The sequence below is a fragment of the Coregonus lavaretus genome (genome assembly GCF_964263955.1).
Source record: "Coregonus lavaretus genome assembly, chromosome: 19".
In the NCBI taxonomy this organism is placed as follows: Eukaryota; Metazoa; Chordata; class Actinopteri; order Salmoniformes; family Salmonidae; genus Coregonus; species Coregonus lavaretus.
In genome coordinates this window covers 20,068,899-20,082,945 of record NC_140006.1, presented here as the reverse complement: position 1 = coordinate 20,082,945, position 14,047 = coordinate 20,068,899, and the positions used below count along the sequence as shown (strand labels likewise).

The following is a 14,047-nucleotide window of genomic DNA, read 5'->3' as shown; positions in this document are numbered from 1 at the left end:
GCTTGGTGCGGGGAGCAGGGACGGGCCGGACTGGGCTGGCGACGCGCACCACAGGCTTGGTGTGGGGAGCAGGAACAGGCCGGACCGGGCTGGTGACGCGCACCACAGGCTTGGTGCGGGGAGCAGGAACGGGCCGGGCTGGCGACGCGCATCACAGGCTTGGTGCGGGGAGCAGGAACGGGCCGGACCGGGCTGGCTAAGCGCACCACTGGCTTGGTGCGGGGAGCAGGAACAGGCCGGGCCGGGCTGGCGACGCGCACCATAGGCTTGGTGCGGGGAGCAGGAACAGGCCGGGCCGGGCTGGCGACGCGCACCATTGGCTTGGTGCGAGGGGCAGGAACAGGCCGGGCCGTGCTGGCGACGCGCACCACAGGCTTGCTGCGAAGGGCAGGAACAGGCCGGGCCGGGCTGGCGACGCGCATCACAGGCTTGGTGCGGGGAGCAGGTACGGGCCGGACCGGGCTGTGGAGACGGACTGGAGGTCTGGAGCGAAGAGCTGACACAACCCGTCCTGGCTGAATGCCTATTTTTACACACTCTGTGTGAGGCATCAGCACAGGACGTACAGGGCTGTGTACTCGTACTGGCACAACAGCACGTGACACTGGCGCAGGATATCCGGGACCGAGGAGGGGTACTGGAGGCCACGAGCGTTGAGCCGGCACACTCCGTCCTGGCTGCATGCCCACCTTAGCACGACACGTGCGTGGTGCTCGCACAGGACGTACCGGACTGTGCCGGACCACTCGCGGCACAGTACGCAGCTCCGCATACCTCGGAACCTGCCCAGTCTCACGCTGCCTGGCCTGAGTACGGGGAGTTGGCTCTACTCTACCTCTAGGCTCCGCCAACCTCCCTTCCAGCCCCCCAAACCCGGTGGCCTCCTCTCCTAATCCACAAACTCGCCCAGTAGCTGCCTCCAGCAGCCCCGTCGTCCATGCCGTGTGCCCCCCCAACATTTTTTATTGTGGTTGCCTCTTGCGTGTCCGACGTCGGCCCGGTTGGCGCCGCTGCTCCTCTCTATGGCGCGCCTCCACCGTCTCCTCCCACGGACGGCGATCCATACCGGCCTGGATTTCCTCCCAAGTCCAGGACCCCTGCCCGTCCAAGATCTCCTCCCAAGTCCAGGCTGTCTGCTCCTGGACACGCTGCTTGGTCCTGTTTAGGTGGGATCTCTGTCACGATCGTCATATTGATTGGACCAAGGCGCAGCGTTATATGCGTACATCTCTTTAATGTGTACTTAGCAACACGATACAACATACAAAACAACAAAACGAAACGTGAAGTCCTCGGTCATGAACACAAACCAACACGGAACAAGATCCCACAAAACACAAGTGCACAACAGGCTGCCTAAGTATGGTTCCCAATCAGAGACAACAAGCAACAGCTGATTCTCGTTGCCTCTGATTGAGAACCACCCTGTCCAACATAGAAAACACATTAACTAGAAACTGAACATAGAACACAAAACATAGACCCTACACACCCTGGCTCAACATATAAGAGTCCCCAGAGCCAGGGCGGCACACTATTCGGTTATTTCTTCACCTTCTAAGCGCTGCAATGCGCACACAGCAGTAGGCTAAAAGTGTGAATGTTCCAAAATGCATTAAATTAGCGGGAAAACACCAATCCCAAAAGTGACCGCAAATGCGATTATGCATGTAATGCTTTTATTATAAAGGTGCATTTTTATGGTGAAGATTATCTTCCTCAAACTTGAAAATCACGCGCTGCGTATGTATGCCATTTAGGCTCTACACCTGTTGTAAAGCGGATTAATGTGCTTAATTTTAAGACGTTATTTGGCCACATTAGTTCATTAGTTGTGATACAAAGCTTATCAAAACATATAGGCCTGTGGGCTACGCTACATGAGGTGTGTGACTATGATTTGCACAAATAAAAAGGCATGCGCTGCTTCTTGCATTACTGCTCCACAAGCTGGGCATCATTCACAAGAGATAATATATCATTCACAAGTGATAGGCTCATATTGTCACCCATCAGACTATTCTTGATTGAATCTTGTATTTACATACAGTGCATTCGAAAAGTATTTCAGACCCCATTACTTTTTCCACATTTTGTTATGCTACAGCCTTATTCTAAAATTGATTAAATTGTTTTTTCCCTCATCAATTCACACACAATACCCCATAATGACGAAGCAAAAACAGGTTTTCAGACATTTTTGCAAATGTATTAAACACAAGGATTCAGACCCTTTACTCAGTACGTTTAGTTATTTATTTTAATTTTTTTAGGGGGTAGATCAGCTTTAATATTGCAGAAAGATTGTAGCTTCCATCAATGTAATTGTCTGCATCACTTCCAATCCCCCATATATTTTTTGCAAATATATACAGTATATACACTCCGGTCAAAAGTTTTAGAACACCTACTCATTCAAGGCTTTTTCTTTATTTTTACTATTTTCTACATTTTAGAATAATAGTGAAGACATCAAAACTATGAAATTATATATGGAATCATGTAGTAACCAAAAAAGTGTTAAACAAATCAAAATATATTTTAGATTATATAGATTCTTCAAAGCAGCCATCCTTTGCCTTGATGACAGCTTTGCACACTCTTGGCATTCTCTCAACCAGCTTCACTTGGAATGCTTTTCCAACAGTCTTGAAGGAGTTCCCACGTATGCTGAGCACTTGTTGGCTGCTTTTCCTTCACTCTGTGGTCCAACTCATCCCAAACCATCTCAATTGGGTAGAGGTCGGGCGATTGTGGAGGCCAGGTCATCTGATGCAGCACTCCATCACTCTCCTTCTTGGTCAAATAGCCCTTACACAGCCTGGAGGTGTGTTGGGTCATTGTCCTGTTGAAAAACAAATGATAGTCCCACTAAGCGCAAACCAGATGGGACGGCGTATCGCTGCAGAATTCTGCGGTAGCCATGCTGGTTAAGTGTGCCTTGAGTTCTAAATAAATTACTGACAGTGTCACCAGCAAAGCACCCCCACACCATCACACCTCATCCTCCATGCTTCACGGTGGGAACCACACATGCAGAGATCATCCGTTCACGTATTCTGCGTCTCACAAAGACACGGCGGTTGGAACTAAAAATCTCCAATTTGGAATCCAGACCAAAGGACAAATTTCCACCGGTCTAATGTCCATTGCTCATGTTTCTTGGCCCAAGCAAGTCTCGTCTTCTTATTGGTGTCCTTTAGTAGTGGTTTCTTTGCAGCAATTCGACCACGAAGGCCTGATTCACGCAGTCTCCTCTGAACAGTTGATGTTGAGATGTGTCTGTTACTTTAACTCTGTGAAGCATTGACTTGGGCTGCAATCTGAGGTGTAGTTAACTCTAATAAACGTATCCTCTGCAGCAGAGGTAAATCTGGGTCTTCCTTTCTTGTGGCGGTCCTCATGAGAGCCAGTTTCATCATAGCGCTTGATGGTTTTTGCAACTGCACTTGAAGAAACATTAAAAGTTCTTGACATTTTCAGAATTGACTGACCTTCATGTCTTAAAGTAATGATGGACTGTCATTTCTCTTTGCTTATTTGAGCTGTTCTTGCCATAATATGGACTTGGTCTTTTACCAAATAGGGCTATCTTCCGTATACCACCTCTTGTCACAACACAGCTGATTGGCTGAAACGCATTAAGAAGGAAAGAAATTCCACAAATTAACTTTTAACAAGGCACACCTGTTAATTGAAATGCATTCCAGGTGACTACCTCATGAAGCTGGTTGAGAGAATGCCAAGAGTTTGCAAAGCTGTCATCAAGGCAAAGGGTGGCTACTTTGAAGAATCTCAAATATAAAATATATTTTGATTTGAAGAACACTTTTTTGGTTACTACATGATTCTAAATGTGTTATTTCATAATTTTGATGTCTTCACTATTATTCTACAATGTAGAGAATAGTAAAAATAAAGAAAAACCCTGGAATGAGTAGGTGTGTCCAAATTTTGACTGGTACTGTATATGTATGTATATGTATTTATATGTGTGTATGTACAGTACCAGTCAAAAGTTTGGACACACCTACTCATTCAAGGATTTTATTATTTTTACTATTTTCTACATTGTAGAATAATAGTGAAGACATGGCTACTTTAAAAATATATATTCCTTTTTTACTTTCTAACCCTACCACCCCTCCCCTAATTGGAGTAAACTAGTGAACAACAACGCTTATGCCTCTACTTCCAGCTTATACATACTATATACATTTTATGGACACAGTCAATTTTACAATAGTTCTATTTAGTTTGTTTTTACTCCTGTCCTTCCTCTACCCTCAACCTCTCCCATTTATTTCTGATGTCCATCCAGTTTGATTTCTATTTGCCATATCTTTCAAACTGTGCTCTTTCACAAAAGTTCTTAACCTATAACCTATATACGTTTTACGGACACAGTATGTTTTACATTAGTTATCTTGTTGTTATTAGTTGTTATTAGTCCCAACCTTCAGCTCCATTCAACCCCTCCCATCCATATTGTATTTCTATTTGCCATATATTTTTCAACTGTGCTGTGAAGTTCTGAACCTTTCTGTTCTCATTGTTTCTACAGATTGTAAATTGAAAATAAACATTTTTGCTCAAAGTATTATTATATTATTGATCGATTGACTATGACTTTTCAGATCACCCAGTAGTGCTACCTGCAGGGTTGCCTCCAGGTAAATATTGCAATTCTTCAGCCATTCCTGGACCTGTGACCAAAAACAAGCTACATATGGATAGTACAAAAAAAAAATGATCTAATGATTCTGTCTCTTCGCTGCAAGATCTGCAGAGCTGGGAAGGTTGTATCCCCCATATAAATAACATTCTATTGGTTGCAAGAATTTTGTATAATAATTTAAATTTAAAAAGTATACGTGTTGAATCCGGCGTCGTTTTGCTTATCAGTTCATAAACCATGTGCCATGGAATCGGTACGTCAAAAATCTCTTCCAAACTATTTTGCAATCTATATGGCACGGCTGTCAATTTTTTGGTCCTTAAATGAAACTGATATACTTTTTTATTTATCACAATTTTCTTTAACCAATTATGTTCTTTAATGCAGGGCCGACAGACAAGTTCCTTACTTTTCCCCCTTCTACTTTCCTCTTCCATTTTTGCGGTAATGCTGCAATCAGTTGGTTGTAATTTTGGGTAGAGCAGACATGTCCATATGTTTTTGTTAGCTGCATGTGCGACATAACTCCACCATTCCTACCTCTGATATAATTAACGAAGATTATAAGTTTTTTGTTTTTTTATTTTAAAAAATAACGTTTTTTTATCAATTAGTATATTTGAGTTTAACCACAACATTTGTTGCATTATTTGTACTGTCCTTTCTGGTGGATTAAATTGAAATTGCAACCAACTTTCTATGGTTTGTTTTAAAAATAGCGATATTTGGGAGATGATTCCCTTTTCAAATAACTGAAAGTGAGATGTAATCTGAATAAACGGAAAAAGACCATTCTTGAACATAAGAATAGATATTCTTACTAATTTGCTTGAGAACCAGTTCGGATTTTAGGATAACTAACACTACCGTTCAAAAGTTTGGAGTCTGCAATTTATTTGTCCATTAAAATAACATGAAATTGATCAGAAATACAGTGTAAACATTGTTAATGTTGTAAATGAATATTGTAGCTGGAAATGGCTGATTTTTTATGGAATATCTACATAGGCGTACAGAGGCCCATCATCAGCAACCATCAGTCCTGTTTTCCAATGTCATGTTGTGTTTGCTAATCCACGGTTATCATTTTAAAAGGCTAATTGATCATTAGAAGACCCTTTTGTTAGCACAGCTGAAAACTGTTGTGCTGATTAAAGAAGCAATAAAACTGGCCTTCTTGAGACTAGTGTAGTACTTTCTTCTGAAACTCGTCAGTCTATTCTTGTTCTGAGAAATGAAGGCTATTCCATGCGAGAAATTGCCAAGAAACAAAAGATCTCGTACAACGCTGTGTAATACTCCCTTCACAGAACAGCACAAACTGGCTCTAACCAGAATAGAAAGAGGAGTGGGAGGCCCCGGTGTACAACTGAGCAAGAGGACAAATCCAATAGAGTGTCTAGTTTGAGAAACAGGCGCCTCACAGGTCCTCAACTGGCAGCTTCATTAAATAGTACCCGCAAAACACCAGTCTCAACGTCAACAGTGAAGAGGTGACTCCGGGATGCTGACCTTCTAGCCAGAGTTGCAAAGAAAAAGCCATATCTCAGACTGGTCAACAAAAATAAAAGATTAAGATTGGTAAAAAGTGTTATGGACAGACGAATCAAAGTTTGAGGTGTTCGGATCACAAACAAGAACATTTTTGAGACACAGACCAAATGAAAAGATGCTGGAGGAGTGCTTGATGCCATCGGTCAAGCATGGTGGAGGCAATGTGATGGTCTGGGGGTGCATTGGTTGTGGTAAAGTGGGGGATTTGTACAGGGTAAAAGGGATCTTGAAGAAGGAAGGCTATCACTCCATTTTGCAACGCCATGCTATACCCTGTGGATGGCGCTTGATTGGTGCCAATTTCCTCCTACAACAGGACAATGACCCAAAGCACAGCTCCAAACTATGCAATAACTACTTAGGGGTATTCTGTCTATAATGGAGTGGCCAGCACAGTCACCGGATCTCAACCCTATTGAGCTGTTGTGGGAGCAGCTTGACCGTATGGTACGTAAGAAGTGCCCATCAAGCCAAATCAACTTGTGGGAGGTGCTTCAGGAAGCATGGGGTGAAATCTCTTCAGATTACCTCAACAAATGTACTACTAGAATGCCAAAGGTCTGCAAGGCTGTAATTGCTGCAAATGGAGGATTATTTGACGAAAGCAAAGTTTGAAGGAGCCAATTATTATTTCAATAAAAAATCATTATTTCTAACCTTGTCAATGACTACATTTCCTATTCATTTTGCTATATTTCCTATTCAAACTCATTTCATATATGTTTTCATGGAAAACAAGGACATTTCTAAGTGACCCCAAAATTTTGAACGGTAGTTTATGTATGACTGAAGAGAGGTCTAATGCTTTAATATTTAATAATTTCTGCCCTCCTAATTCATATTCATAATTATATAAATAGGCCCGTTTAATTTTCTCTGGTGTGCCATTCCAAATAAAATGGAATCTTTTTTTCTCATATAATTTAAAAAATTGTTTGCTAGGTGTAGGCAAGAAAATAAGCAAATAGGTAAACTGGGATATTACTAAAGAGTTAATCAGGGTGATTTTTCCACAAATAGACAGGTATTTACCTTTCCATGGTAGCAAGATCTTATCTATTTTTGCTAAATTTCTATTAAAGTTTATTGGAGTGAGATCATTTATTTCATTTGGGATATGTATTCCGAGTATATCCACATCACCATCAGACCATTTTATTGGTAAACTACATGGTAATGTAAATTCTTTGTTTTTTTGTGATCAATACATAATATAGTGCACTTATCAAAATTTGGTTGTAATCCAGAGATGTTAGAAAAATTACCTAGATCCTCTATGAGGCTGTGGAGGGATCCAAGTTGTGGATTTAAAAGAAAACATGAATCATCAGCGTACAATGACACCTTTGTTATTAAGCCCTGGATTTCTAATCCCTTGATATTATGGTTAGATCTGATTTTTAATAGCTAATATTTCGATGGCCATAATAAATAGATATACCGATAGTGGACAACCTTGTTATACTCCACTTGATATTTTAGAACTTTCTGAGAAGTAGCCATTATTTACTATTTTACACATAGGGTTACTATACATGATTTTAACCCATTTTATAAGAGATTCTCCAAAATTGAAATGTTCCAGGCATTTATACACAGTATAAACTCCTATGCTATGAATAGCAGGCCTGGTTTCCCTGATTTTTCATAGTGTTCTATTGTTTCCAGTACTTGCCTTATATTATCTGCAATGTATCGTCCATGTAAAAAAACAGTCTGATTAGAATGAATAATGTCCGACAATACCTTTTTTAATCTATGCGCTATACATTTTGCTAGAATTTTTGCATTACAACCCTGAAGTGTACGGGCCTCCAATTTTTTTAATGGACTGGATCTTTATATTTCCCACTTGTATCCCGTTTCAGTAATAGTTAAATCAGACCTTCTTGTTGAGTGTCTGATAATCTACCATTTACATAGGAGTGGGTAAAACATGCTAATAACGGTCCTCTGAGTATATCAAAACTGGTATGCCATCCAGCCCTTTATTCAGTACTTTGTTGAAGCACATTTGGCAGCGATTACAGCCTCGTGTCTTCTTGGGTATGATGCTACAAGCTTGGCATTCCTGTATTTGGGGAGTTTCTCACATTCCTCTCTGCAGATCCTCTCAAGCTCTGTCAGGTTGGATGGGGAGCATCACTGCACAGCCTTTTTCAGGTCTCTCCAGAGATGTTAGATATGGTTCAAGTCCGGGCTCTGGCTGGGCCACTCAAGGACATTCAGAGACTTGTCCTGAAGCCACTCCTGCATTGTCTTGGCTGTGTGCTTAAGGTCGTTGTCCTGTTGGAAGGTCAACCTTTGCCCCAGTCTGAGGTCCTGAGCGCTCCGGAGCAGGTTTTCATCAAGGATCTCTCTGTACTTTGCTCCGTTCATCTTTCTCTCGATCCTGACTAGTCTCCCAGTCCCACTGAAAAACATCCCCACAGCATGATGCTGACACCACCACGCTTCACCGTAGGGATGGTGCCAGATTTCCTCAGACGTGACACTTGGCATTCAGGCTAAAGAGTTCAATCTTGGTTTCATCAGACCAGAGAATCTTGTTTCTCATGGTCTGAGAGTCCTTTAGGTGCTTTTTGGCAAACTCCAAGCGGCTGTCATGTGCCTTTTACTGAGGAGTGGCTTCCGTCTGGCCACTCTACCGTAATGGTGGCTCTGTCAGAGTGACCATCGGGATTTTGGTCACCTCTCTGTCCAAGGCCCTTCTCCTTCTCCCCTTCTGCAATTCCTTCGACCTCATGCCTTGGTATTTGCTCTGACATGCATTGTCCACTGTGGGACCTTATATAGACAGATGTGTGCCTTTCCAAATTATGTCCAATCAATTTCATTTACAACAGGTGGACCCCAATCAAGTTGTAGAAACATCTCAAGGATGATCAATGGAAACGGGATGCACCTGAGCTCAATTTTGAGTCTCATAGCAAAGGGTCTGAATACTTATGTACATTTCCGAATGCACTAAATAATATATGTGAAAAATTAGTTTTGATTTAGAATGGACCACTATCATGCACCTGTCTCGAAACATGGGCAGCGGGAAAAAATAAATGTAATCTATGCACTTAAATAGCGAATGGAGGACACTTTTCCTTAAAAGCTTAATATTAGGAAAGTTGAGAAATAAATATAGTAAGCCTATAGAGAGCTGATGGGATCCACCTCTTTTTAATAGAGGCCATCACTGTTTTTTCTCACGCAATTGCATAGCCTATAGAAATATTGCATAGCTTTCATAAATTGTTTTATTCGATTTTCGAGGACATTTGCATTGATGTCAAGTGATTAGAGAGACAATATAGTGCTGAGTACCAGACAGTTAGCAGGTTTGGTATTCTGCTAATGACCATCAGCAGCATCAGAGCTTGGAGAAGCCAAATTACCGTGACTAAACGGTCACGTGGAATTAAACTGCCGTCATGACTCGTGACCGCCGGTGTGGCAGACCTGCACACAAGTGTTTTTAAGGACATGTAACTTGCAGGACCATGAGGAAACAGTGAATCCAGCAATTCATCTAACCTAAGTTGCCATCACATCCATAACATCAATCCATAATACAAATCTGAACACAGTTCACATTAACGTAATCAGAGCTCCGTTGAGTGCATAAAGTGCCTTACTAAAGCAACCTCTATATAGTCTACATAGACCTGCAAAAACACACCTCTTTGGTTAGTGCAGTTTGAACTTCCAGTCTCACCTTGTCGTTCTTCTTAGTAACTGAGCTCTTGCTCTTTTCTGCAGACGATTGCCTCTTAATAGCCATCTTGCTGTCTTTGGACTTGGAGGCCTTGTGTGCTGTAGGACCCATAAACATCATCTCCATAACCCGGGGGCTCTTCACCATCTCCCCAATGAATCTGATGACCTGATGGATGCTGAGGACCTGCTTTTCCATCCCGTCCAGCTTCTCAGCCTGCTTCTCCGAGCGCTGGTCCAGCACTGTCATGATGGAGCTAATCTCCTGATACATCTCTCTCACCTCGCCCCCCATGCCCGTGCCTTGGGTCTGAGCCAGGGCTGGGGGTAGAGTTAGGGCTCTGGCAGGGATATGGATCTCCTCCTTGTACACCTTCAGAGTTTCCATGTCCCTCTCTATATCGTCAATGTCCTGGGACATTCCGTCCATCCGGTTGAGGACCTTCTCCTGGATGTTGATGAGTTTGTCCATCTTACTGTTCAGAGACTCGATGCGATTCTGAATGAGGTCCAAGCCGGCACCAGTGCAGTCGGTTACGTTATCCATTGTACTTGGCTTTCATGGGGTAGAGTTATAGTTCACTATCTTTGAACTCATGATATAATCATGTTAGGATGCCCAATTGAGACAGAAAAGGGGTCACGGAAAGGTTGATGACCAACGTCTGTGAGACAGACGGGGAAACTTTTGGGGAAAACACAGCCAGCCTTATCCCGCTGTGTTCGTCTTCAAGTGTACAGACAAGCTGATCTAATGACGGAAATGGGAATGAAATGCTACTTTCTCGATGAAAAATAAATAAGTGAACAAAATTCAAATCCATAAAGAGTAAAAACAGAAAGATACAGCTAGCAACTGTCACCGTAATCTGTGAGATTGTCCCTATGCCCCTATGTCTTTCACCCACTGTTTGACACCTCTGCACTTCTCCCTACTGGAGGTGGTTTTAAGAATGGAATAAGCCGGTCTCCCTAAATGTAAACGGAACAGCCAACGTCAGCAGGGGACCAGCCATTGGGGCGGGGGGCTGTGGGGTGGGGGGCTGTAAGGGGCAGGGATTCGGCTCTGGAGGGGCTGTCAGACAAATGTTAAGCCCACGTCCGTCGCCAGTTGCTGGCCCATCTGCCAAGTTTTTAAATGGCCAGTGTACACAGTCCCTCTCTCTGAGGCAGAGTGGAAAGTTGTCTGGGATGATGCTAAACACTTTATTTTACTTTAGTTGCATGTAAATTAGTAGACTTTTCAGTCTGACTTGGTGGTTTCACAATGATTAGGCTGAACAGGTGCTCACAGTTGGGGAGAGGAAAGGAGGGGTGGTCACTGACAAGTTTTATTTATAACCGGTAAGGGACATTTTTAGGTCAATTCAAAATATCAAACAATCATGTCAAAAGTGCCACTCACACATAACAGCTGTGTTTGCAATTTTTTTTTAATAAGATCTTTATTAATGATTGGTGGAGCAATTCACACCTTCTCAGTGTTTATGAGAGCCTGAAAAAATAATGGTCACAATAACATTGGGAAAAGACCTGCATGTGTGTCCTGATTTTCAGTATTTAAGATTCTCTTTGCTGGCTGCGAAACAGCTGTAACTAGCACCCACCCAGTGAGGGAGCAAGAGAAAATCAAGGCAGGTTCAGGTTGTAGCCTGCAGTCCCCTGGCTGAGAAAGCGCTTAAGGTCTTTAGCCTCTGTGCTGAAATAGGAGAGGGGGTGACAGCCATGATTAATACTGTGTCTCTCTCTGACAAGCACATCCAGTCAGATCTTTCCCACACCATCACATACGCTTAGCCTACTCACAGACAGTTAAGACAGTTATGAAACAATTTTAACTTAGGGCCTGGTAATTGGACCCCTCAACAGTGTACCCTATAAGCCTATCAAAATATGCTTGACACAGTGGGCCTTCTGGGATATATGTGCTTTGTATCAATGGAAAGTGTAATAACAGACATGTGTGTCATCAATACAAACACTGCTTATTGCCCCTGAACAAGGGAATGGGATAATTCACAGTGAGATATTTTTCTGCAGAAAATGGTTTTCCACAGCCACTTTGGAGACAAAAACATATTGTCATGCGTCAGTGTGTAGCGGTAGGACGGAGTCAGGCGCAGGAAACAGAACTTAGTCAACGACATACTTTACTTATCACAAGTAAATAAACATATCTTCCGCACAGGGAAGAAAAATACCGACTCCAAGGCAAATGACAAACAAGACTACGAACAATCACGCACAACACCATGAGAGAACCAGAGGGTAAAATAGGGAAACAAATTAACGTAAATTGGAACCAGGTGTGCACAATAAAGCTGTGACCTATAATAAACCTCGTTCAATCTCCTCAGGACTTTAAATGGCCCCACAAACCGCCGACCCAGCTTCCGGCAGGGCAGGCGGAGGGGCAGGTTTCGGGTTGAGAGCCAGACCCGGTCCCCCAGTGCATACACCGGGGCCTCACTGCGGTGGCGGTCGGCACTCGCCTTCTGTCGCCTGATAGCCCGTTGCAGGAGTACATGGGCAGCGTTCCAGGTTTCCTCCGAGCGCCGAAACCATTCATCCACCGCAGGTGCTTCGATCTGGCTCTGATGCCATGGTGCCAGGACCGGCTGATAACCTAGTACACACTGAAATGGAGACAGGTTAGTGGAGGAGTGGCGGATTGAGTTTTGGGCCATCTCTGCCCAGGGGATGTTAACCGACCAGTCCCCTGGCCGGTCCTGGCTATAGGACCTCAGAAACCTACACACATCCTGGTTTACTCTCTCCAACTGATCGAGACCCCCAGATGGTCTATGAACGCCCTCCAGACCCTTGATGTGAACTGGGGACCCCAATCAGAAACTATATCCTCAGGTACCCCGTAGTGCCGCAAGACGTGAGTAAACAGGGCCTCCGCAGTCTGTACGGGACTTCGAAAACCGATCCACAATGACTAAGATCGTAGTATTCCCTTGTGACGGGGGGAGGTCCATAACGAAATCCACCGATAGGTGTGACCACGGCCGTTGTGGAATGGGTAGGGGTGCCTTGCACTGGGCGCACACCAAGCAGGAGGAAACATAAACCCTCACGTCCTTAGCTTAAGTAGGCCACCAGTACTTCCCACTAAGACAGCGCACTGTCCGACCAATGCCAGGATGACCAGAAGAGGGTGACGTATGAGCCCAATAGATCAATCGATCGCGAACATCAGACGGAACGTACACACGACCCACTGGACAATGGGGGGGAGTGGGCTCTGAGCGTAATGCACGCTCGATGTCCGCGTCAACCTCCCATACCACCGATGCCACCAGACAAGAAGCCGGAAGTATGGGAGTGGGCTCCCTGGACCGCTCCTCTGTGTCATACAGCCGGGACAGAGCGTCTGCCTTAGCATTCTGGGAACCTGGTCTGTATGAGATGGTGAAAACAAAACGTGTGAAAAACATGGCCCACCTTGCCTGGCGAGGGTTCAGTCTCCTCGCCACCCGGATGTTTCCAGATTCCGGTGGTCAGTCCAAATGAGGAATGGGTGTTTTGCCCCCTCAAGCCAATGTCTCCACGCCTTCAGAGCCTTAACAACAGTTAACAGCTCCCGGTCCCCCACATCATAGTTACGCTCCGCCGGACTGAGCTTCTTCGAGAAGAAAGCACAGGGGCGGAGCTTTAGTGGCATACCCGAGCGCTGAGACAGTACAGCTCCTATCCCAGCCTCAGATGCGTCCACCTCGACTATGAATGCCAAGGAGGGATCAGGATGAGCCAGCACGGGAGCCGAGGTGAACAGAGCCTTCAGGTGACCAAAAGCCCTGTCCGACTCAACTGACCACTGCAGGCGCACCGGTCCCCCCTTCAGCAAGGAGGTAATGGGAGCCGCTACCTGACCAAAGCCCTGGATAAACCTCCGGTAGTAGTTGGCAAACCCTAAGAATCGCTCCACTTCCTTATCCGTGGTTGGAGTCAGCCAATTACGCACGGCTGAAATGCGGTCATTTTCCATCTCCACCCCTGACGCGGACATGCGGTAGCCTAAGAAGGAGACGGACTGTTGAAAGAACAGGCATTTCACAGCCTTGACGTACAGGTCATGTTCCAACAATCGACCAAGCATCT

The 14,047-nt window shown here is 44.3% G+C and overlaps 1 protein-coding gene across 1 annotated transcript in view; it reads right to left on the bottom strand.

Annotated features, from left to right (window-relative positions):
* Positions 1 to 10,487, bottom strand: part of LOC311146998 (uncharacterized protein) — a gene marked incomplete at both ends in the record, with an annotated part of 35,227 nt that extends 24,740 nt beyond the window's left edge. The window contains one exon of the mRNA XM_084183594.1: positions 9,942 to 10,487. Coding sequence (XP_084039720.1) covers positions 9,942 to 10,487 — 546 coding nt within the window. The remainder of the gene's footprint in view (positions 1 to 9,941) is intronic.
* Between the last annotated feature and the right edge of the window lie 3,560 nt (positions 10,488 to 14,047).